The sequence below is a fragment of the Poecilia reticulata genome, chromosome 19, assembly GCF_904066995.2.
Source record: "Poecilia reticulata chromosome 19, P_reticulata-male-v2, whole genome shotgun sequence".
Classification (NCBI taxonomy): Eukaryota; Metazoa; Chordata; class Actinopteri; order Cyprinodontiformes; family Poeciliidae; genus Poecilia; species Poecilia reticulata.
In genome coordinates this window covers 23,070,371-23,095,783 of record NC_088848.1, presented here as the reverse complement: position 1 = coordinate 23,095,783, position 25,413 = coordinate 23,070,371, and the positions used below count along the sequence as shown (strand labels likewise).

Below are 25,413 nucleotides of genomic sequence, written 5' to 3'. Positions count from 1 at the left end.
TGTTAGGTTTTAAATAACAGTTATCTAACATTTTTTTTTGCAAAAAGAATGTACACAGTTTTTCAGTGGAATGTAAAATCTTTAATAGAAAATTATTTTAAAAAAGCACAAACTTTGCAACCAAAAGAGAAAAACTATATTTAAAAATAATATTCCTTACACTATTAGTGTTATTTGTGAACATACTTTGCATTAAACAGCTCTGGGAAAAAAATGAAGAGACCACTTAAAATAATCAGTTGACTTTTTATATTTATGTTTGAGTAAAATGAACATTGTTCTTTTATTCTATGAACTACTGACATCATGTCTCTGAAATTCCAAGCAAAATGTGTATTTATTTGCAGAAAATGAGGAATGGTCAAAATAACAAAAAAGATGCAGAGTAAACAAGTTCATATTCATTTAGAAACAACAATAATAATGTTTTAACTCAGGAAGAGTTCAGAAATCAATATGTGGTGAAATAACCACCAGGAGGTTTCCAATGGGGTTCAGTGCAGTGGATCTTCATTTTTACCAGAGCTGTATTGCATGAAAACAGCTAGCATTTTAAAACACTACATATTTAGTATTTTTGATACAAGTTAAGAGTGGCCTGGCTGCAGATCCCTGAACTGGTCAGTCTCAGGGTTCAGAAGATAACATGCCACAAAGGCCTCAGGGTTGGGACTGAAGCCTGGATGACCAATCACCTCTACAGATGAAACATGCTGCTGATTAACAAGAACTTTGTTCACAGATCAACAAAATGACACTTAAATGACACGCTGCCTGATGGCTCCAGATGTATTATGGATTTTTTTAAGTATTGATCTAAAACAGAACTGGACCAGAAGCCCTTTAGATAAACAATCAGATTTCAGCTGCTGGTATTTCTTATTTGCACATCTGCTGCATCTGGACATTGAACCTTTTAATCAACTCTTTCTGCACACTAACTGTTGCGAATGAGACATGTGTCTGTGCTTCTGTTTGCCTACCTCATGGCCTGTTATTAATGTTTCCTCTGGGCCTCAGCACACGGTGTGGCATCGACACACGGCCTCTCTCCGATCGCAGCATGGCGCCGCTAATTCGTCTTGGCTGTAGTCCGCTGTGGACACTGATCCGTCAGTGGCAATGTCCCACAGGAGTTCCTCTCTTTTGCGTGCTACCCTCTCTGCAATCACCCTGTACTCGGCTGTGGCGAACTGCAGGGGTGTTTCCTCGGCTTCTTCACGATCCAAGTCAAATATCAGAGGTGGATTGTGGAGCTGCTCCTGGCCGGTGCCGCCGCTGCAAGCTGCTGCTCCACCTGCCAAAATAAAATCTGTTTCAGTTTTAAATCCTTCCGCAAAAAGTAAAATCTTCAAATGAATGTCATGTTATGTTGAACTCTTCTCTGTTCTGTTTCACGACATGAGGCAGACAAACTTGACTCAAGTTTTGGTTAGGTTTAGGGTTAAGTATGTACTAGTGATGGTTAGATCTAGGGTTAATGTCTGTAGAAATGAATAGAAGTCAGTGGAAAGTCCCTGCAAAGACAGAGAATCAAACATGTGTGTGTGTGTTTTAACTAGGTTGGTTTGCTGGGTTGAGATGAGGTCCATTCCAGCAACTTCATATTAAATTTGCTGGTGGTATGAACTAGTGCATTGCACAAAATCCACCAGACAATATGACTGGTTTGGGTCCTTCTTTATTGTTCCTCAAACTCAGCCACATATAGAACTGTAACCATGTGTGGATAAGAGAGAATTCACAGTAAATTCTGGCTTAAGGACACAATACATATGTTACTTGTCAACTAATTTAGTAATCGATTGATCAGTAACTGGGGACTAGAGACTCAATAAAGGCCAGCTACTAAAAAACAACACAATCAAAGGAGATAATTTAGACAAAACTGTAATAAAAATATACATTTGGTCTCTAAAATAAAAAAAAAACCTTCTTTGTCGGTAGATAAGTTCTACATAGAACTCCTCTAGTGGCAGATTTAGCTTCACTTGATTCAAATTCTGGAAATAATAAATATCCTATTGAGCACCTTTGCTAACAAATGATTAATCCGTTAATCATAAAATACTCACCAGATCGTCTTTACACTATATTTATGTTCAGTCGAGCAGAAAGAACTGAGCTTTTCACATGTTGGTTAGGAGGATTTTTCAGCTGCAGATGCATCCTTTGCTACAAATGATCAAGAGTTCACTAAAGGAATGTTGCTACTTCATTTTAAGCAATAAAAAGTTTACTTTCCTATTTAAAAAAGGATTTGTATTATTTACTTATTTACATGTTTTAATATATTTCTAATATTGCATTAAAATGAGAAATCTTCAGAATGTCCCCATTTTTGTATCTGATTAATAAATGAATTGTCACAATAATTGGTACTGATTAATGGATAATTAAAATAATCTTTAGCTGCAGCGCAACTTGTATGATGTTTCCACTCTGAAACAAATGCATGGACGTAGCAGCAAAATTATTGCTATTCATACTATATTTCCATAGACATAATATAAGAGTAGACCCCGCATTGGCTGCTCCGGCGCAGGAAATACCACGGCCATCTTGGAGCGGTTTAACCTCCTACTTTGCTCAATCAAAACAGCACAAGGTGGCTCAGCACTGCGGGATGTTGTTGTTCTGATCAATGGACTATTGATGTGAGGGCTCCACAGACAACATTTCACAAGTAAGATGGACATATTATTGTGTATATTTTGTGATTAGAATATTACTTTACTGTATTTATGTCCACCGGTGAGATACCAGCTAATATTAGCTTCAGTGCTTGGTGTAATATGGGGTTCAGCCCCGCTATGAAGGCTAACTGAGATTCCGTAAATCTAAAAAAATAATTATTTTCTATCATTGACTTAGATTATCTGACACAAGAGCCTACATTAGAAATGAAACAATGTAACATACATTATAAAACTTATATTGCGTGTTATAACATTCACCAGCAAAGTTTACACAGGTGGTAAAGACTATTATTATTTATATGTAATTCTTTCACTCTGTCAAAAGTAAGATAGCTCCCAAATCTTCCATTTTTGTTTTGAAGGTTTCCTAAAGACACGATGTGAGGAAGAAGAGGGAGATATTTTTAAAGAGAGACGGATTCACGGTACAGCACGGATGAATCTCACATCGGATTTTGTACTCAATCTCAACTGCTGAATTTCTGAAGCTAGAACTCGTCGGCTGGAAAACATATACATATATCTATATACATATATAGATATATGTATATACATACATACAAATCAACATGTATTCAATATGCTCATCATACATCGATATCAGAATATTCCGTTTCTAGTCTATTGTTATAGCCACTAAGTATATTTATGCTGAACTATGTATTTAAAACATACTTAAAAAATACAATTGTTTATAAATGTAGCTTATATAGATGTTTGAATATGGTTTCCAGTAACAAAAAAGCGTGTTATGATCAATTAAATACGCTGATACGCCATTGTGCTGCTAAACACATAACGCTGAGTGGAGTGGAGTACCGCTCCAAGATGGCCGCCCTAAATCTCGTCAGCGACAATAGGCGAGAGCGGTCCATGAGGCGTCTGTGTATATTTCTACCTGTGATGTAGAAAGCTTTGTGTTTTCCAGCTCGAACTGTTTGCAAGTCCCCGAACTTTCCTGCAGCGCCACTGTTGGGGTGGAAGAGGAACTGCAACAGCAGAATACAGGACAGTCCCGTTTGACAAAGCAACGCCACGCAACACTGTTAGCTGTTTGTAGCAGTTTGTACCTCGTGACCAGACTGTTCACCTCGCAGCAGAACGCCGCTGGCATCGATTCCATCGTAACGCCTGTCTGCAGGGGGCGCTACGCCTGCCAGAGACAGAACTGTTGGGAAGATGTCCATACCACTGTATGATGAAAAATGAAGCAAGAATGTAAGTTATGAGATCATAATTCAAAACAGTTCAGCTCTTTTTAATTATATACTGTAGCAACAATTTACAAACACTTTGCGAACAGATCTAATGTGTGGGTACATATTGGAAAATTAGAATATAACTGAAAATTTGAGCATTGTATGATTTTCACTATTTTAAATTAATTTACTGAAATGAGTAAATATTTTAGAATGACATTGTAGTTACTTAATTTTAACATTGCACACATGTGAAGGTTTCATGTACTGAGCAGAGATCAGAATCAGACAATATTCTCTGATCAGTAATTCACAGATCAAACACTGGAGAAAATTTTCTTTTTTCTTTTCATTACATGAATAAAAACTAGGAAATATCAACTATTAATGCATTAACCAACAGAAAGTACTTAACTTTAATATTTGCTTCCTTAAACATGCATTGCCAGTGGGGTTTTTGCAATTAGAAATTACAAGCTGAAATTGGTGTTTTGTTTGTTTTGTTGTAATCCACAATGTGCCACATTTCTTAAGGTTATTATGTGCTGTTTAAGTGTTTTTGACCATGAATTTAATTAGTTCTTAATGAGTTTTCCTTTAACTAATTTTTTCCGTTTCTATGGAAACTGGACCTTAAGTTTGGAACTGTATCATGGTAATGAATAAATTCAGTCAAATACAAGTTTAAGGGATATACAGCCATATCAGTAGATTAGAATATTATTGAAAAGTTGATTCAGTGCCTCCATCACTAACTGGAATTCATCAAATATATTATATATTCAACCCAGACTGATGTTTTCTAGTCTTTATTTCTGTTAATTATGACAATATTCTGCTTCCAGTTCACAAAAACACAACATTTAAGATTTGCATATTACATCAGACCAGTAAAAAACAACTTAATACAGAACTATGGGCTTAATGAAAAGTATGTTTATTACCAGCTTAAAGAGTGCTATCAAAATGTACTTTTAATCTGACAAACAATGTTCATTGGAAAACAGATTCTATTTTTTAAAAATATACAGTAAGTGTGTTTTCTGCTGCTAAATAGAGATTATCTTGTAAGCCATTTTACTGTTGGACCTAAAATACAGCAGCTGCTTTTATCAAAGAACTATTTTTGTTTTTCTCTCTTATGTGATACAGTCATTAAAAAGGAAATCAGAAATGTTCAGAAACAAAATTCTCAAGTCAGCCTGAGTGATGTATTTGTGTCTGAAATTTGCATGATTTCTGGTAATTGCTTACAAAAGCCCTTCACACCCTGAAATCTTTGGATTCCTGGTAGTTTTCTCAGAGACCCCATACAGAGGATGGATGACTGAAAAAGCATAAAGCCATGTCAGACATTTGAGTAAAGCAGACGGATAATTTCTCTATTTTTAGGCAGAAATCTTTTTTGTGCTCTTCATTGGTTCAGGAGTTTATGATGACAGTTAAATAATCACTACGGACCTGTGGAGTGATCTTCATGGCCTTAGGGCTTCAATTCAGGTTGAGTTGACAAGCACCACTTCATAAACAATCAGCTTGTAAAACTTACCAAAATAGACATAAATATATCCTTCATAACAAATGAAGACAACATGTATTGCTAACTTGTAGGTCTGTCGCACTAACAAATATATTAACCACATGATATATTAAAACAAACTTCAGTCTCTATCTACCAAAAACTGGATGAATAAAGTCTTCAGTCTGGTACTTTGGTTTCAACCCTTTTTTGTTGAAGGACAATTCTGTTTACAGTCTTCATAATTCATTTTATTTGTTGTTTCTGTTTGGATACTTAAAATGTCTTCCAGTTTCAGTGTTAAATGTTTACTAGAATTTAAAGTTTATTGACCTTTGAGAATGTGTTCTTGCATTACTATGCAATTACCATTATATTACTTGAAAATGGTCTCAAAACAACAATATTATTGTTTATTGCAATAACTTCTGGAACGATTTATCGTCCAGCAAAACTTGTCATGGTGACAGGCCTACTCCCTTCAACATTAGGTCTTTTCAGACCTGGATCATCTTCGTCTCCCTAACATTCTGGTTTAGTCAGAAAGGAAAAGTGCTGCAGGTGTTTGACTTGGTTGATGTAAACGATGAAACTGGGCTTGCCTGAGCAGGGCTGAGCTGGTGGTGTTTGCAGGGATCCTGCCTGGCCAGTACACCACAGTTGGCACCCTGTGACCACCCTCCCATGTAGTCCGCTTAGCTGATCCACCACCTAAGCATGCAGAAACAAAAGTTCACCTTAAAAGTAGGCAAGAGTTGACCGTGAAGCCTTCTGAGGGATTTCAGTGAGCCGATCTCAACTTCAGCTTGTTACACCTTTGCTGGTCTGCCATTTTCCAGTGAAAGGCCCAACGCTCCCTGCAAACTGGCACTTTTCTTCCCACGGGCCGTTGTCGCCTAAAGCACACAGACACTTTGCTGACTCCATCACATGATGTTCTGATTTATCACACGAGGGCAGATATGAACCCGTCCTACCAGTGAACCAGATTAGAGTATTCCCTTTATCCGTCTCATCGGCGGCAGCCTTTAACACCCCGACCAGACCGTCCAGTTCCTGCAGGCTGGCAGCGTACACCGCTTCGCCTGAAGTGTCTGCCACTACAGGGGCGAGCGGGACGTGCATGTGAGCCGACGCCACCAGGAGGAAATACGGCTCTGCTCGGGCCCTGGAACCACAGGACAACTCTGTTTCACAAAACGTGATGGATAAAGATTTTTGAAAAAAAAAACAAAAAAAAAAACATAATTTCCTAGTGTGGAAGAGTCATGATAAAGCGACATGACATAACAGGCTGCTTATTGATTTACTTTAAGCCACGTGGTGTAACAGCATTCAGGATCAGTTTGGTGAGGTTATAACATTTTATAAACTAGAAAATGTTTATATATTTGGCACAAAATGGCTATTAATATGAGCAGATTTGCACTCATTTGTATTAAATGTAAAGAAATTGTTTAATGAACTGTTTGGAAGGATTGTAGCTTGGCTTTCTTGGTTTTATTGAGATAATGAATATTAGATATCTATGTAATTAATTATTACAATGACTTTTCACCTATTCATGATCTGTTAAATCATAGTATTTAACTAGCACCAAACTGTCCATGGACTACAGGTGGAAATTAGCATTTTTTGCTGTAACCCAGCTTTGTTACAGCATACAGAATACTTTTTGCTAGGTATTGTGTGTATGTCAATGATGGAAACAAATATGGTTATGATTAGAATGAATAACATGTAGCTTAATGTGTAGCTTTTTGCTTTCCAGCCACTCAAAAGCTGCAGCATTGACCGAAAAGTGAAGAGTTCGTTCACATGGCCCCCTGGTGCAGCATGGGGCCATGCTGCCTTTTAACCAACAGCTGGAAGCAGCAGGGTTCAGTGCCCTCCTCCTCATACGCTTCAAGCATGCACACACACCAGGAGTGTGTTATTGGTACAACTTCTGTGAAAATACGCTCTAATAAAAACACTGGAGACAACAGTGAATAGATAATGGCAATCAACGAATTCTGTTGGATGGATCTTTGATTTTCTGACAGGTTACTACGGCTGTCACAATACAAACATCAAGTCAAAAAGTCAAAAGTAGTTCATTAACTGCCGGGGTTTAGATGATGATGTGATGTGTTTGGTGAATGTTGATTTGAAAAAGTTAGGAGCAAAACTGTTTAACTTTATTCTGGTATTATTACAATTTTTGTTAGTATTAATACAAATTTACTCTGGTAATATGACTTCAATTTGGAAATAAAAAAAACATTTTATTCTTAATCTGACTCTAATGCTCTGCTGTAAATACATAAAATGTAATCCAAAAGTTATCCAAATGTTTTGTCTGGCAGAGACCAACAGCTTGATCTGTTCTGTGTTCACTGTGTTGTACCTTGCACTGTGTATAATCCTGAGAGCAGCAGATCTATACTTGTCTGTTAGTGCCCAAAGGTTCAGCGGCTGCTCCACAATGGAGTTGTTTTCAACCAGAGGAAGTCCCACCTTGGAATAACAGCCACTGGGAACACTCCTCCTCTGTCTACAACAGGAAGACACAATAACGTATGAGGGTCTGCAAACGTAGAATTGTGGTATGATAGGAAATTAGTTTTAAATAAAAAGTGTCTTGATTTTTCACACAAATAATTACAATAGTTTGAAGTGGCAATATTATGTGTTTTCCAGGCACATAGTGTCATTTCATAGCACAATCAAATAACTATGTTACCTTAAGTTGTTAGAAAATGATGTACAAGTCAAATATTACTTAAAAGAAACTTGACATTGTAATTTAATACCTTAAAATTTGGCATCTGTCACTTTAAAAACTCCTGTCATCATAAAAGCGCTGCTCTGTTAACACTTCAACAATATTTTTACCAGTGCTGTACTGAGAAGTAGCTCCTATGATGAGCTCTGCAGAAGTCCAGTTCCACCAGGTGTTTGCTAATTGCTATTGGCTAGTCTTAAGGAGCTGAGTGGGGGAGTTCTGGGAGAGGACTCTGTGAGGTGGAAGCTTGGAAACTGCAGCTCAGAGGAGGACTTTTGTCCTCAAAAGCCACGCTAGGTCCACCCAGACGACTTACACAACTGAATGGTTACCATGGAGATTAAAGGCTTTCTCAACAACCCATGAAAGAATCAAGGCAACACTGCAGGTATGTTTTTGATGAGCAAATCACATTATAACATGATGTAAAGCTAAAGAAAAAAGATTTTGTATAATAATGTCCCTTCAATTTTCTCCTTTGCATGCCTTTTCAAAAAACGCTTCACACACCAAATTTGATTGAAGCGTAAACTATTATTCTTTGAAATGTCCAATATTATGACTGTGCCAGAAACAGATGTTAACATAAAAAAATAAAAAAACAGTCACACCTGATCACTTGAGGTTCTGATGAAACACAAGGGAGACACGGGGGTAGATCATATCCTGGTGTATCAGTACAGCCCATGTCATTACTGTAGGGAATGCCGAAGTAATAATCAAATCCTGTTCACAAAACAAGAACAGCCAGTCGGTTGTGGTTCGCCATTGCTAAAACAATCTGCCACAAATGGTTATAAGCTGGTTCTGTTGGAGATTTCTTCCTGTCAAGTTGGAGTTTTTCCTCTCCACTGTCGCTACATGCAGACTCAGTATGAAGGATTGTTGTAAAGTCAACAACACATGCTGGTCCAGGAGGAGTGAATGATGTAAGTCATTGACGTGATGCAATCTGCTGTGTTTCCTGAGATAGATAAAACTTTTTAACTCGTTTATTGTTTGAAAACTAGGAGCAAAATTGAATGCACGTAATGGACTTTGAATCTGTTAGTATGAACTGAAATGCTAGTAGAGAGAGGGCTGTAACTCAGCTGGTGAAGAAGAATAGCAATGATATGTTTTTTGTCACATAAGGCACAGCTGGAAGGTGGTTGGTGACCTTGTTTTGTACATTTCCTGCAGCGGACGTAGCAGACGTAGGACTGTGAGGCTGGAGGTGCTCAGAAGGCCAGGCTGACTTGTCATTGCATTGAAATGGAAAGATACAGGATTGTGCAAGAAATGCAAATGTGCTCATGTTTCAATTTAAGTGATATGTAAAGACTGTAACATGATTTCTACCATTGACTGTTTCAATAGATATCAGGTATTTGCAGTTTCTCTATAAGTTTAACACAATGCTATGACAGACACCTTTTTCTGAGTAAATCAAATTTTTGGCACTAAAATAGCACCAAACCAATCAAAATCTAGGACTCTAATCAGCCTTTGAAGATATCCTGAGTTGCCTGGCACAAAGCTACCAGTAGCAGACCTTTAGGGTCCAAGTTGCCAGCTAGTGCTTCTGACGACTGTGTGTCCAGCAAGCTTTCCCGAAGCTTGTGAATTCTTTAAAGAGGAAGTCAACAAATTTTGATGGTCCTTCCTAAATCAATTTTGGAGAATGGTTGAAACAACTATCCAGCTGAAATAGGCCATTGTCATACGGGATGGCATCTTTATCAAGGGTGCCAGGATCTATCCAGAGTGTACCCTGCCTCACACCCTTTGAAACTGGCCCAAAGGGATAGACACATGGATAGATGTACTTTGTCAGCAATATAAATAGGTGGTACATACTAGTCATGGTTAAATCAAATTAATCTATTGTCATTTTACCATATTACTGTTGCATTGGATGTTGGGGTATCGTCTGCCTGATGGCAGCACTTCAGACAGTTCATGAAAAGAGCGTCAGGAGTCTTAAGGGCCCTGCACAGTTGGGTTGTCATGCTAAAATCGGTTCTCGTCGTTTTTGAAGCTCTTTGACAAAAATTTCGTCATTTTGTCTCGGAATGTCATGGCTGTGTTTGTTTATGCAGAAAAAACAGTCCTAACTACTTAACCTCCAGAAGACAATTTTTCAGCCAAAGAGCAGGAACAAGTCAAGTCAACAGTACATACTGCTGGACCAAAATACTGAACTCTCCTTGTTCAGTTCTGTTTTTGGTCAGCGGGTGAATGTCCAAAAGAAGCCTTATGTTATTTAATTTATTTTTTTTGGCTTCCAACAACATGGAAAATAAAATAAGATATCCCAGCTTGTCGATCATTACTTCCTTCTCCGACAAATGTGTGAACATATGTGTTTACTATACTGGTATAAAGCACACCTATATGCCAAAATATACCATGGCTATGATTGCAGCGGAAGGGGTTTCACGGCTCAGTGTGTCTTGTGGACCTTCAAGGTAGTGTACAAAGTGCTATGGTAGTGTTTCTCCGGTTCCACAACCACATGACCATGCATCGACGGTGTGACATCACCCTCAGATTGCTAGCCGTTGTTCTGTGCCCTGATCTTGCAGTTACTCCAATTCTCCAATGACCCTCTTAACTCCTATCATTACCCTCAGCAGATAAGCAGAGACAATGCTAAGTATAGGTGGCACTGCTCCAATCTCCAGTCAGTCCTGTACTAACTGGAATGTTAGTCAGGCAGAGGAAAGTGAACCAAGCAGCAGCCTGCAGACTAGACTCACCTCTGTTGTTTGGACTATATGGTCCATTGTGTCCGAGGTGCCATTTCCCAATAACGGCGGTGTAGTAACCAGCCTGCTGCAGCAACTGGGCCAAAGTGACTTCAGACAGAGGCAGGCCAGCCACAGAGTTCACAGCAAAGTTATGAGTCACTCCATTTCTGAGGCCATAGCGACCGGTCAGGATAGCAGCACGCGATGGAGAGCAGGTCGAAGCAGGGGAGTGGTAGTCTGTTAATCTGAAAAACGTTTATTCATACACATATAGTTTGACATTTAAGGTCCTCTTCTAAGAGAAATACACTTGAATTACTTAGTTAACTTGTCATGGAGTCAGGGGCTCACATCTTATATATCACAAATAAAGGTTTTACCTGAGCCCTTGCTGGGCCATCTTGTTGAGGTTTGGTGTATTATTTGTGTGTTTCTCCGGTTGGTTAACATCCAGATCTCCCCAACCTATATCATCTGCCAGTACGATGATAAAGTTAGGCTTCTTTTCTGCTCTTCTTTGTGAAACTGTGTAGATCACCAGCCCAGACACCAACGTCACAGTCAGGAGCAGCTGAGATGCAGGCCTGGCCATCTTGGGATAAAAACTATGAAAAGGAACACATGTTTGACTTAGAGCTTGGCTAATATATGATAATATTCAAGAAGTTAGAGAACAAACATCATCATGAAGACCAAGATGTAGAGAAATTTTAAAGGCCAACATTATGTAAAATAGACATATTCGAGCTTTACATCATGCTATAATGTTATTCGCTCATCAAAAACATACCTGAAGTGTTGCTTTGATTCTTTCATGCATGTTTGAGAAATCCTTTATTCTCCATGGCAACCATTCAGCAGTGCAAAATGCCTGGATAGACCTAGCACCTTTCAGAGCTGCAGCTTCTAAGCTTTCAAGCTTCTTCCTAACAGAGTAGCTCTCCCCTGTGACTCCTCCCACTCAGCTCCTTCAGACTAGCCAGCAGCAATGGGCATTTACTGAGCTCATATTAGAAGCTACTTCTCAGTGAAATGCTTGTAAAGACATTGTTAAATGGTTAATAGAGGAGCCATGTTGTGACGACTTCCTGAAGGCGGCATTTCAGAAAGAGCAGGAGTTTTTAAAGAGACAGAAGCCCAATTTCAAGGCGTTCAATTACACAGTAAAATTACTTTTAACTCATATTTGATATATGTATAATTTTTTAACAACTGAAGTTAACATAGTTAGTTGACTGTGCTATAAAATGGCACTAACTGCCTGGAAAAGACATAATACATCCCATTTAAAGCAAGGTTAGATTATAATACAATATCCCAATTTTTGAACATGTCACTGCTATGTTCAAGTCTTTAAAACTGGACTATGGAACAACAAAAACCTACAAAGACATGGTTGTCAACCTAAAGTGATTGGGAGAGAATTAATCAGAGAAGCAGCCAAGAGGCCCAAGGCAACGATGGAGGAGTTACAGACACACACTCCACAAACCTGGACTTTTTGGGAGAGGGGCTGGAAGGAAGTCCAAAGCCATAAAAAATCCTGTCTGCAGTTTCTCCATAAGCCATGTAGGGAACAGAGAAACATGTGGAGGTATATTGGTGTATACTGACAGCTATATCTAATAAGAAAGAGTTGAATATGCCTGTTGTGGCTTATTCAAAAATAATGGTACCATTTAATCAAAAAGGGATTTATATTCAAATGGAGCAGTTTTTTTGCAGATGACTGTGAGTTGAATTGAATTAATTAGCTGAGCTACAATCAATAAAGTAGTCTAGTATACACCGAGGAGTTTTCAATGTGTTTTAAAACCAAATGCATTAATGTTAAAATGGCAGTGCTGCGTTCTCTCGCGTAGGTAAATTGATATTGATCAAGGAATGTTCAGCCTCATATAATAATAGTTTCTCCAACAATTTCATAACGTTGGAGGTCAGAGCCACCAGCAGATTATCATTGTTCTCATGAGGGCTCAACGTTTCAGGAACTGGAACAATTACAGATTTTATTTTTTAAAGAGCTGAGGCTCTGAGTGTGTGTCAAGTGAAACCTGAAAAAGTTGATGCTGTTTTTAACAAAAAGAGAGATGCCTTGTGTACAGTTTTAAAAACTTTGACTATGGAATCAGGTTTCGATCCTCATTCATAATTTGTATGCAACTTATTGTAAAAAATACCAGCATGTGTGCTGGACGTTCAAACAAATAGAACTTGTTTAGTTAATTTGCTTTATCAACATATCATCAAACAGAGGTCTTCTTTTCATTCTTGTGTTAGTCAGACCCGGTATGTAGTCCTGCAGGGCTTTCGTCTCGGGTCTAGGACAGCGTGTTCTTTTCCCACACGCTGTAACCAGGTTGCTCCCACCTGCCAATGAAGGTTTTGTTGAGCAGCTCTGACTCCAGATTTGAAAGCTGCTTTTTTCCTTGTGAATGACGACCTTTTGTGGCATAGGTAGGGCTTGTTATTTGGGCTCTTCTTGATAACAATTTTCTTGGCTATTACTGAGTCAACACACAAAGACATGTAGGCAGTTATTGACTCCGTGACAATGCTGTGTCTCTAGAAAATGTCCAATCGGTGCATAGAAATCCTCCTTTAAACTCAGGTTAGTTTGATTTAAACACAGAGGTGGGAAGAAGATGAACAACCTTACGGCGTTCACATGGTATGAAAGAATAATAATAAGTCACACTGAAAAAAGAGAATACAGCTCCATCTTTTAAAAAGAAAAGATGGAGCTGTATCTTGATGTCACAAGTCATCAAATTAAGTTGATCCGAGTTCATTTATTAAGTTTTTCTAAGTTGTCAAAGGAAGCAAATGTAAATAAAATAAAGTTTGATAAACTCCATTCAATTAGCAAAAAAAAAAAATACATCAAAATGAAGAGGTCAGAATGGCCCATTTAAAGTCTGGACTTAAATTCTGTGGTGGGACTTTAGACAGGTCAACTACGCTCTAAAGATGGTGCTGTGGTGGCGCAGGGGCAGAGCACAACCCACATATTGAGGCCTTGGTCCTCATGGTGGTGGTCGCAGGTTCGATTCCTGGCCTGGTGACATTTGCCGCATCTCTTCCCCTTCTCTCATTACCCTATTTCCTGTCAAACTACTTTAAAATAAAGGCCACTAGGTTCAACAAAACCTTAAAAAAACTAGACTCTAAAGCACCAGCGGTTTATTAGATTTAGGGGTGATTATTTTTTTCACACATTTCATTTCAAATTGCATTTTGTATTTACTCAGGTTGTTTCGTGTTAAAGATTGTTGAGTGAGTTGAATAATTTTTGCTTTAAGGACAAAGCAGAAGGGCAAATCTTACTCATCACAATGGAAGTTTGGAAAAGTAGGTAAATATCTCAATCTTGTTAACTGATGTAGATTGTTAATCTAAAAGGACATGTTGTACATACAGAGGGCAGACATTCCAAATGTTCCAAAATTTGGGACAAACCTGGAAAACATGCGGATTTAAATAGATTTTCCACAGATTTCAACCTGAGAACCTTCAACCACCAATCAGAGTAGACCAAGTTTTAAAAAAGGCGTGTGTGAGTCTGTGGACGGTTACTACAGACTTAGAACTGGTTGCAACCAGATCCCTCCAACCCTTCTCCCTCCTCTGTATGAATGTGACTGTGTGGCACACACAGCACGCCTGTTCTCGGGGTTCACGCGTGTCTGTGGATAAATGTCTGAGAGAACATGTGGCTCATGTACAGTACGTGGGCTACCCTGCGGTCGTTCGCAGATGGAAGACAGTGGAAACAGTTGCAGCTACTCCGGTGAAGAACGGATTAATTTCAGCTGAAATTAGCATCTCTCAGGTCAGACAGAAACACTTCAAAACGAAACATTTCACAACCTGGCATGTCCTCTGTGGCTGGCTTTCATTTATCACTGCTCCATGAGTGGGCAAAAAACACTACCTTGGCTAACTGAACTGTGAATGTCTTAAAAAGGCAACGTACAGATACTTACTGTGTCATTAAATAACAAGCACGCGACAACAAACAGCCGGCTGGAACGAGGACATTGCGTCAAGCGCAATGTGCGCGAGGATACAACCCGAAGTCAACATCTCCTCCAAGTACACAGATAATCAGGAATTTTGTTGTTTAAAACCAACAGAATGTAAAATATGACTGACTATATTAGCAAATGTAAATAATAATTATAAATGAAGAAAAGCGAGAGGCGTTTGTGTGCTGGTTGATAACCTGCTAAGAAAATAAAAGATCGTGCAAAAAGTTTCCGATGAAGGCAAAAAAAAAAAAAGTAGAGGAAGTAGGTTGCTTGTACGTAAAATATGCAAGACTTCAAAAACATCTCCAAGTCCTGTATTTTTCCATACTTTAAAATGTTTTTGTCTGTTAATGTCATGTTATATATGTTACTTTATTTTAGAAATAGATACGGGCAGCAAGTTATTCATGTCTCAAGACTTTGTCCGTTGGTACTCAAAGAAGTTTATTATTGTGAAGTGAAAGGAAAACCTATCATTTTTCTTGGTGGTGGTCTGATTTAATATATTTTTTAAACAAATAAAAATCTGAAAAGTGTGTTGTGAATGTGATTTTAACCTCTCCCCAGTTAAATCTGTGTAGAATCACCTTTTGCTGCTGTAATAATACTTCATAGAACTAAAACTACGATTTTTTTCTATATATTTTTTGATCTGGACTTTGACTGGGCCGTTCAAACTGTTCCATTGTCGTTCTGGCTTTATGTTTCAGGTTGTTGTCCTGGTGGAGGGTTAACCTCCACTCAGTCTCAAGTATAGTAATTTATCAGTTTAATTATCGTTTTCAGTTTTTCATTTTCCAGCAATGTAAAAAAACATTTTCCTCGTTTTGTGCAGCTATGCAATCCCAATATAAAACCTTAACGTTTGTAACGTAATGTGATAAAATATGGAAAACTTCAAAGCACACCTTTCAGATATGCTTATTTAAATTTTAACTTGATCATTTCCAAATAAATCGATATAAATATTCATATGTATGTTGTAGTAACTATTAAGATTACATAAGACATAGAACACATGGTCTCTATATGGTCAGCTTTTGTTTCGGGTTGGTAATTAATGATCATTTTCATGCATACACTGGAGGTGTATTAACATATTAACACGCTTAAATGTGGTTTTCTTGGTATTTTCTAATAGGAGTTTGTTTTTTTTTTTTTTGTTTTTTTTTTCACATTTCACATCTCTGTATGTGTAACAGCATGGGACAATGGTTACTTGCCCTTTATGTTTATTTGCTTTGTAAATAAAGTGTTATGCAACTACAGCATACTATGCAGAATAAGTCTTTCATTAAAAGTTTCCAGCAGATCAAAATGAACATGGATTTACTCCACTGCACGCTTATCGTACCAACGGCAATTATGAAACCTTTTCTTGTTGCGAAACTGAACAAAGCCACGAGGGGAAATTGCATAAGTTTCATATAGTGAAGGTGAAATCTAAAATGTTACCCTTAAGAGGGAAAGTTAGAGGAATAATGCAGAAACTGCATAGTGTTGATAAAAAGATGCACATTTGTACTTGTTTACTTATTATAAGAGGATTACAGAGTTGATTACAGTTCCCCTTCTGCAATTTTTAAAATGAAAACAAATTTCATTAAGTCTTTAATAAACTCATTGGAGGGTTGCAGTTGAATCATCTGGATTTTTTTGCTCAATTTTGACCCTCCTCACCCATCCCCCTCCTCAAGTATTAATAATTAATTAGTTTCTACCTTGCAGAAAGAGGCTGAACTTCAGATACAGTTTTTTCTTCTCTCATGACATCTATGGGCTCCGCACTGACTGTTTCTACATTCAACATAGCTGGAAGGATGCGCAGCATGAAAACGGAGTGACATGATTACAACTAAAACTGAAGCGGTTCTGTAAAACAGATAATCTGACCTGTCAGTGAGGAGAAGCGGAGGGAGGGTCTTCGTTCTTGGAACCACTGAGGCGGGTTCTGCAGAGTCCGGCCGAACCAGCGCCAGCAGGGATTGGGACTCTAATCCGAAGCGCTCTGCTCTCACTGCGGGCTCATCGCATCCGGCAGGTGGCCAAGGTTCGGCTCCACATCGCGGACTGATCGCGGTTCAAAGGTCTGTGCATGTTTTGGTTATTTTCTAACTGTGCCAAAACATAAAAATAAAAAACTTTTTTTTTGTTTAAAATACACGTTTTTATAATGTTTTTTTTTTTGTGGTTGTTGTTTTTTCTTCATAATGATAATAAAAGTCCCTCAAACTAACTGCGAATGGCCCACTTTTTAAAATTCCTAATTTTGCGACCAATACGGTGCCTGGAGGAGGCGCTATTTCATTCTGTTCTCCTCAAATGTATACCACGTGTTTGTTAGGCTACAAATAAACACGTCTCGAATTTTCTATAAGCTTGGATGAAGTAAAAAATGATATCGTTTTCATGTCACATGATCCTAATGTTGTATCGTTTGATGTGGAGGGTTTTCAGGGAACCAGTAACAAACAAACAAAAAGTGGCCTGTATTTCAATCACATTTTCTATTTTAAAATTAATAACTGCCCCTTTTATTTTCGTGGTTTCTGGTGAGAAAATCCCAAAACATAACTCACTTGGGCAGATTGTTGTTTATCCAGAAGCAAACCTTCTTTAAACAACACAGCTTGTTTCAATGTATCTCTTTAAAGTAATATTATTTGTGAAAATAATTTTATGAACCTCTTGCTTACTGGTGCAAGACATTAGCATGTTCAGCTACAGCAACATCATGCTGTAGTTGAACTAACTAGATGTATTTCAGCAATGCCTTTGAAGAAGTGAATCTCATTCACAAAGTAATATATAACAAGTATTTATTTCTGTAAACACTGATGGTTATGGTTCACAGGATCTCATGGGAAATCTCATTTGATAATCTTCTCACATAATGTTGATTGAAAGTCAGTCATGCTTCATTTGTAACAGAATCCACCGATTGCAGTTTTCTGGCCAATCAGTGAATACCGATCTTTAAAAAGCCTGACTTGCAGGCTTTTTAAAGACTGGCAAGTCAGGCTTAGTACCTGTCCATTCCTGTCACATAGTGACAGGTATGTCATGGTATGTGACATACCTGCCACTTACCATACCTGTCACAGCGTCATCATCGTCTGTGGTGTGCTGCTGCGGCCAATCGTTATTAAACCCAGAATACCTGTCACTATGAATTAGTGACAGGTATCCAATTTTGGCCTATACTGTGTGTTTTTTTTGTTTGTTTTTGTATGAAATGTTGCTAAATATAGCAAGAAAGTCAATGAGTTGGTGACAATTAACTGCAAACATGCAGACAAGACCTGGGGGGCCGGTCTGTCAGAGCAATAGAGAACAGTGGTTGACTTTTAGACCTTTGATGGCCAATCAACGATCTCCCAAAATGAAGGCAATTAGTACCTGTCCATACCTGTCACATGCCATAGTGACAGCTACAGTATGTCACTATGGTCAATAGTGACATACCTTGTGATTCCTCTTTTGCAGAGCATGGGACTGTGCAGAGCTAAAGTAACCCAGTTCCTGGGGGCCAAACAGTACTCCAAGGCCCCTGACGGAGGATGGGGGTGGGTGGTGGCTGTGGTGTTCTTCCTGGTGGAGATGTTCACATATGGCATCATTAAGAGCTTTGGGATCTTCCTCCAGGACATGATGGAGGAGTTTGGCGAGACCAACAGTCGGGTCTCATGGATCATTTCCATCTGTGTGTTCGTCATGACCTTTAATAGTAGGTGTCCGGTTCATCTGCCGTGACGGACTGGATGCAGCTCTGACAAAACAAATCCAGACCATAAGGGGCAATGGTATTAAATCACAATAATTTGTATGCAATCTGCAGGTCCTCTCTCCTCAGTGATGATGAACCGCTTCGGCTTCCAGTTTGTTGTTATGATTGGAGGATTACTTATATCCACTGGCACCATTACAACCAGCTTTACCAGTTCACTCAATCAGATATACATCACCTATGGATTAGTGACAGGTATCCATCTGACTTCACCTACACCTATAATGAATTCTCTGAAGCTGTCCTACAGCATTGTCTCTTGGTGAATTAAACAAAAACGTGTTGAACTGTGCAGGTCTGGGCTACTGCCTGACGTTCCTGCCCACTGTGACCATCCTGTCGATGTACTTCAGCCGTCGGCGCTCTCTGGTCACTGCTCTGGCTTCTACTGGGGAGTCCCTTGCGATGTCTGCTCTAGCGCCAGGTGAGAGCAAAAGTTTCTGATTACTTTTATTCATACATACCAAGTATTCATGCTTTCTATGCATTTTTGTTGGGACTTATTCTTTACAGAGAACAGAGAATACTTTAAAAATAGACATGATTTTCTTTAAAAAAGAAAAAAACTAAGGGGATTTGAGTTCTCCCCACTCAGTCATGTTCTAGAACCACCTTTTGCTGCAAATAGATAGATAGATAGATAGATAGATAGATAGATAGATAGATAGATAGATAGATAGATAGATAGATAGATAGATAGATAGATAGATAGATAGATAGATAGATAGATAGATAGATAGATAGATAGATAGATAGATAGATAGATAGATAGATAGATAGATAGATAGATAGATAGATAGATAGATAGATAGATAGATAGATAGATAGATAGATAGATAGATAGATAGATAGATAGATAGATAGATAGATAGATAGATAGATAGATAGATAGATAGATAGATAGATAGATAGATAGATAGATAGATAGATAGATAGATAGATAGATAGATAGATAGATAGATAGATAGATAGATTGATTGATTGATTGATTGATTGATTGATTTATTAGTCTCCCATAGGAGAAATTTATCCTGGAAGCAGGGGCCAAAAACTGCAGTACAATAAAAAGGACATAAGAATAAAAACAACAATAAAAGAGCATAAAACCACAAATGTCAGATCAGCAGTACATCCCCTAAACATCCTCTATATGCTAACCTTGGTCATCGTCCAGGCCCCGCTAGTCTGCCATTTATCAAGTTAATAGAGAGGTACGAATGAATTTTTCAGACGGTTGTATTTGCAAAGGGAGACCCTGAAACTTCTCCCAGAGTTTATAAGAACATATTCTGATGCGAGCACATGACCCATCAGACAAGATGTTCTCAGCTTGCCTGATGGTTGCCTGCTCTAACAGGAGTCGTGAAGATAGATCCGGAGTGTTGATAATCTTGCTTGCCATCTTCACAAGACTTTGAATTTGAGTTTTTAATTTAACAGTGAGATTTCCAAACCATCCAGTGATGCCATATCTAAGAATACACTCGACGGTTGCCCTATAAAAGATCAGCATTATTATTTTAGAAACACCACACAATCGAAGTCGTCTAAGAAAATAGAGATGCTGGTGATCCTTTGCACATACATTTGTCACATGTGTGCGCCAACTTAGATCGCCATCTATGAACACAATAAAGTACACAGGTTGCATATTTAAAAGATGCAACCTGTTTAATGAGGCAGCCATGTATGGCTATAGGACTCCGGTCACTGATTGATTTAGGATCTAGAAATAATTCAACAGTTTTTGAGGTGTTAATCTGTAGCTTATGACAGTCGCACCATAAAACAAACTTATCTACAGCAGCTTTATGACTGTCAGGATTGTCTGTTAAGAGACTCAGAATAACTGTATTCTGAAAATACATCTGAAAATTTTATTATGTACTGATTGGGTTGAGAACTGACACATTCATTTGTGTACAAAATAAAAAGGTAAGGTGAACTGACGCAACCTTTAGGGCCCCTGTGATACTTAACACAGAATCAGAGAGAACTGAATTGTACTTGCCAAGATCTTTTTGATGAAAAAGAATACCACTTGATTAAAAAAGGATTAACCTTCAACTGGACCTATTTCCTAAGAAGATTATTTACATGGATAGAATTAAAAGCTGAACTAAAATGAATGTCTATAGAGATCAGAAAACGTTTAAGCCAAATTAGAGAAAGTTCCTCTGCAAAGCGGACATATTTTCTGGGCCAGTTGCTTTATGTGTGTTTAAACCCTTGAAGACCCTAATTACTGACTGTACAGGTGCACGTTTCTGAGAAATGTCTATACCAGATCTAACCATCTTAAGGCCAAAATTTTTTTCTTGACTTCTTCAACAAGCTCAGCCACATTGTTGTTCCAGATTCAGATCATCAATTGGATTTAGGTCTGGACATCAACTGACCCAGTCTAAAACACAAATATGCTTTGATCAAAAACCATGTCCACGGTGGCTCTGGCTGAATGGTTAACCTGCAAGGCTGGATGGTTTATTAAAAATATATATGTTTTTGTACATACATTTGTTAAAATTGCCATCATGTTGTGACAGTATATGTGACAGAAGATCTGTAAAAAAAATCTCAGAGAAGAAGAGTGGTTGGTAGGTGTGATGATACCTTGTAGGGGCTATGATTGGTTTATACATGAAATAACATGACACAAAAAACAATGCACTTTGTGTTCATTTTTAAATAAGCTGAGCAATCACACATTTCATTTCATCACTGCATTTCCTTTGCCTTTTAGGCTTTTCTGTGTTAAGAGACAAAATTGGCTGGAGACGTACCATGGCAGTGATCGGAGCTCTGCAAAGCATCATCATCGTCTGTGGTGCGCTGCTCCGGCCAATCATTATTAAACCCAGATTGTCCCAAAGCCAAAACATTGAAACATCTTCCCCAAAGGAGCTGGAAGCACTCAAGACACAAGAGAACATAGACAGTTTGGTTCTGGAGAACTTTGAGACGACTAATGGCGTCCTGTCACTTAAAGACACCTGTACACCAGAGGAGAATACTTCACTGGACAAAGAGACAAAGCTAGAGACGGCTCCAAACTCTCTGGAAAAAAATAAAGAACCTGAAACAGAAATACACAACAAAGATGACGAAAAAACAATGGACCAAGGAGAAGAACGCAACTCAGGCTGCACAAAGCAATCTGCTGCAAATTCTAGACTCCTAGACTTCTCCATCCTCAAAGACTGCAGCTTTGTCCTCTACTCTCTCTTTGGACTGTTTGCCACTCTGGGCTTCTTCGCCCCTTCGCTCTACATCATTGAGCTGAGCGTGAGCCGTGGCATGGAGCGAGAGCAAGCCACCTACATGCTCTCCATCATGGCAGTGGCTGAAATCTTTGGACGATTCGTCATCGGGTGGGTCCTGTCCCAAAATGTGTTCAGGACGAGGAAGCTCCAGGTGCTCCTGGTGTGTGTGATCATGATGACAGTGGACTTAGTGGGATTTACACTGGTGACGAACTTTTACACTCTGGCTTTGTGCTGTATTGTGTACGGGTTCTTCATGGGAACCCTGGCATGCACTCACATCCCTATGCTGGCAGAGGACGAGGTGGTGGGCGTGGAGAGGATGTCATCAGCTGCTGGTGTTTATGTGTTCATCCAGAGCTTTGCTGGACTGGCTGGGCCGCCACTTGGAGGTAGGAAAGATCTTTTTATGGGTAAAGATTTCTGGTAGTATAACATTCTGATCCCTAAGCAAATGTATAGGTCCTTAAAAGTAGAGATGCACAAAGAAATGTACTAGCAATTGACAATTTGCAGCTTGATTGGTTCTGACCAGCAACTTACCGATTGGAAACTCATTTAGCAAACACACCTCAAGTAAGCACTATCAGAATGCTCAACAACACTCTTGGCATGGATGCTGTTACTTAGTAAAAAAGTCAGACGAAGCATAGATATGCATGAGAGATCTGGATTAACAAACGAGTCAAAAACATCGAACAGTATCTGAGGTTCGTGTATTCCATTTGCGCAGCCTGAATAGGTATGTGATACTTAAACAAGCAATTGTTTCAAATTTGTTTAGACACATGGATCTCTTCTTATTCCATTTTCTCTTAGTATGAAAACAAATATGTCGCTGAGGACAGTGAGATCAGTTTCTCAACCCCAAACCCATCTGTGGAGGATCAAATAATATGATGCCATAGTTTTAAATTTATAGTTTACTGAACTTGTTTCTCTGTGCCCACTCCATGCCTACAGGTGTGCTGGTGGATGTAACTAAGAACTATGGAGCGGCGTTCTACTCCTGCGCGGTGGGAATGGGACTGAGTGCTGTGTTCCTGGGATTTGTTAGACCTGCTAAGAAAGGGTTGCCCTGCAGGAGGAGAAGCCCGAAATGCTCTGCAGTTGAACATGAAAGGAACCCTGGCTACAAAGAGGTGAGCGGAGAGGAGAAACCGGACCAAACTCACACCGCACACGACGACTGCTCTGAGATAGAAGACAAGCGGGACGTCAGTCAGGAAGGCGTCAAAGAGGTCACAACTCAATACTGAGCTGAAAAAACCCACAAGTAAAAGAACAAATCAAATGAATGTAAGTGTATAAGGTGAACAGTCCAGGATGCAGTAAAGAGAAGGTTCAACACTTATAAGAGGGGAGTAGGCATGGACAGGTTCCTGGTTTCAAGGTGTACTGCAATATACTGTATAAAATGGCGTTTCTTTTTTGTCTGGTCAGAGACAGAGTGGAGGTGAAATCAAACTAGTCATGCGTAGGTAACCTGTCCATCTTGTCTAAAAGAATAATGTCCACTTTATGGGAATATGTTAGCTACCACAGGAAGACAGATGGCAACTTGGAGGAAGAAGGTTGCCCTTTATGCAAAACATGCTTACCATACTGTAGCCAAAGGAGGCAAGCACGATCATACATCTAGGAGAGCAATTTGCTAAATTCAAGGTAAAGTTCATGCTGTGGTCAAATGAACAAGCTAACTTTAGTGAAACAAATATCACCGTGTTTGTGATCTAGAAACAACTTCCAAAAGCAATTCAAGTTGACTATGACTATAGAGATTATGGTGATAATTAATTTAAAATAAAATTTGAAATTTGAAATAAAAATAAAGGACCGTCGCGTGGTGCAGACTTTAGAGCTGCGCCGTGTAGACAGAGGCTACCGACCTGGACGTGTCCATCTCACGTTTGTCTCCCATCGTCTTTCTCCCTTTCTCTTTGACGCCTTCCTGTCACATTGCTTTCAAATAAATGCCACCACAGTAAACAAAATGTCAAGCAATAACAAAAGAAATTCTAGTTAAAAAGAAATGCTAAATGATACGTCTTAGAGCTGTAATACTAATACCACACCTAGCCTAGCCTTCCTAGGCCACTCTGCTTGATTCAAATGTCTTGTACGGTCTTGGCTTCCTCCCATTGGCCGGTAGAATTTCTACTGGGCCAATCAGCATACAGGAGAAGTTGATTTTCTGTGCTGTTTTAGAATTGAACTCTCACTGTAGTTTTAGCAATGGCAGCAGAGGAAGTGAAGGAAGTCTTTCAGTCCCTGGTGGCCACACATTGAAATAATGAATTGACGTCAACAGCCACCTCGTAATTTCCGGAAGCTTCATAGCATCAAACTGGTGCATTACATCATCGTTACGTCACGGCCAAACATTTGCGACTTTAGGAAAATTTAAAACCTAAACAGAATCCACTCCTCCAGGAAGCAATCGTTTCTCAATAGCCGAGCGTCCAGACCCTCTGTAACAAGCTAAGAGTAGAACAAGGGGCTGACTTCTGCCCAGCTATGTGATACCACAACACTTTTTACTTAACATATCATATTGTCATAATTTCATACCGGCCCATACCTAGAAGGGAGTATCGCTGTGGTGTTTGATCGAAATAGGGAGTTATGCCTTAAATATGATCAAACAACCAGTTTTTTCTTTTACAAGTTCACATGCCAAATATAAAAATGAATGCTTTTTTTTGTACTTTTTTCTGTGTTAGTGAAGAGTGTAGAGTGAATGAACAGTGACATGAGATATCACACAAAGGCTTGTCCTCAATAAGCCATCAGTGTTGCAGTGTGAAGCTAGTTTGTCTGTCTGATATCAATCAGGGAATAACACTGAATCATTTTACATCAGCTGTTGATCAGTCTAACAACTTATGGAAAATACTAGAAACTAAAGAGAGCTGCTAACAAAATATACTGCACAGATTTTCTGTCCATCCATCCGTTTTCTATACACCCTTGTCCCTAGGGGGGTTGGGAGGGTTGCTGGTGCCCATCTCCAGCTAACGTTCTGGACGTGTCTCTGTGTTGCCCTAGCAACACAGAGACAGACAATTTAGAGAGACCAATTAACCTAACAGTCATGTTTTTGGACTGTGGGAGGAAACCGGAGTACCCAGAGAGAACAAAGCACGCACAGGGAGAACATGCAAACTCCATGCAGAAAAACCCAGGGCTGGGAATCGAACCCAGAACCTTCTTGCTGCAAGGCAACAGCTCTACCAACTGCACCGCTGTGCAGCCCTGCAGATTTTATTGCACTTAATTGAAAAAAAAAATCTAAAACCTCAGGAGAATGTAACAAAAAGTAATTTCTTCTTTTTTTAATCTATTTTTTCTGTATATTAATCATTTGTCATTTTGTACCAAAGATGCATTCAATCACAATAAAGCAATGACGTGAT

At 38.9% G+C, this 25,413-nt stretch overlaps 2 protein-coding genes across 7 annotated transcripts; one reads left to right on the top strand and one right to left on the bottom strand.

The window, feature by feature from the left end:
• Positions 1-112: 112 nt before the first annotated feature.
• On the bottom strand, positions 113-16,950 carry arsg (arylsulfatase G). Of its 3 annotated transcripts, none has more exons than XM_008437804.3 (11): positions 16,841-16,950; positions 11,297-11,521; positions 10,926-11,161; positions 8,796-8,910; positions 7,807-7,953; positions 6,395-6,585; positions 6,233-6,313; positions 6,020-6,128; positions 3,770-3,890; positions 3,598-3,688; positions 113-1,297 (listed from the first exon to the last, which is right to left on the bottom strand). In XM_008437804.3, exons 2-11 carry the CDS (start codon positions 11,506-11,508, stop codon positions 1,017-1,019), a joined length of 1,584 nt encoding a protein of 527 aa, XP_008436026.1. In that variant the 5' UTR covers positions 11,509-11,521; positions 16,841-16,950; the 3' UTR covers positions 113-1,016. The 3 variants fall into 3 exon arrangements, with proteins under 3 accessions (XP_008436026.1, XP_008436024.1, XP_008436023.1); XM_008437802.3 differs by lacking the exon at positions 16,841-16,950 and adding an exon at positions 14,903-15,434; XM_008437801.3 differs by lacking the exon at positions 16,841-16,950 and adding an exon at positions 11,707-11,900.
• On the top strand, positions 14,497-23,295 carry LOC103481958 (monocarboxylate transporter 7). Of its 4 annotated transcripts, none has more exons than XM_081600554.1 (7): positions 14,639-14,748; positions 16,831-17,034; positions 18,434-18,674; positions 18,786-18,929; positions 19,030-19,158; positions 21,478-22,389; positions 22,961-23,295. In XM_081600554.1, the coding sequence occupies exons 3-7, from the start codon at positions 18,437-18,439 to the stop codon at positions 23,254-23,256; spliced, it is 1,719 nt and encodes a 572-aa protein (XP_081456680.1). In that variant the 5' UTR covers positions 14,639-14,748; positions 16,831-17,034; positions 18,434-18,436; the 3' UTR covers positions 23,257-23,295. The 4 variants fall into 4 exon arrangements, with proteins under 4 accessions (XP_008436020.1, XP_081456680.1, XP_081456682.1 ...); XM_081600556.1 differs by having other exon boundaries at positions 14,643-14,748; positions 16,848-17,034; XM_081600555.1 differs by having other exon boundaries at positions 14,657-14,748; positions 16,760-17,034.
• The last annotated feature ends 2,118 nt before the right edge of the window (positions 23,296-25,413 follow it).

Bases quoted from the DNA above. Each gene is read 5' to 3' on its own strand.
- arsg (XM_008437801.3), bottom strand. From the start codon at position 11,732: ATGAAAGAATCAAAGCAACACTTCAG. The intron at 7,954-8,795 runs GTGTGACTGTTT...TTCCTGTTGTAG, and splicing joins TCAGAACCTCAAGTGATCAG to ACAGAGGAGGAGTGTTCCCA. The intron at 3,689-3,769 runs GTACAAACTGCT...CTGCTGTTGCAG, and splicing joins GTGAACAGTCTGGTCACGAG to TTCCTCTTCCACCCCAACAG.
- LOC103481958 (XM_008437798.3), top strand. From the start codon at position 14,548: ATGAATGTGACTGTGTGGCACACACAGCACGCCTGTTCTCGGGGTTCA. The intron at 18,930-19,029 runs GTATCCATCTGA...TGAACTGTGCAG, and splicing joins CACCTATGGATTAGTGACAG to GTCTGGGCTACTGCCTGACG. The intron at 22,390-22,960 runs GTAGGAAAGATC...CCATGCCTACAG, and splicing joins GGCTGGGCCGCCACTTGGAG to GTGTGCTGGTGGATGTAACT.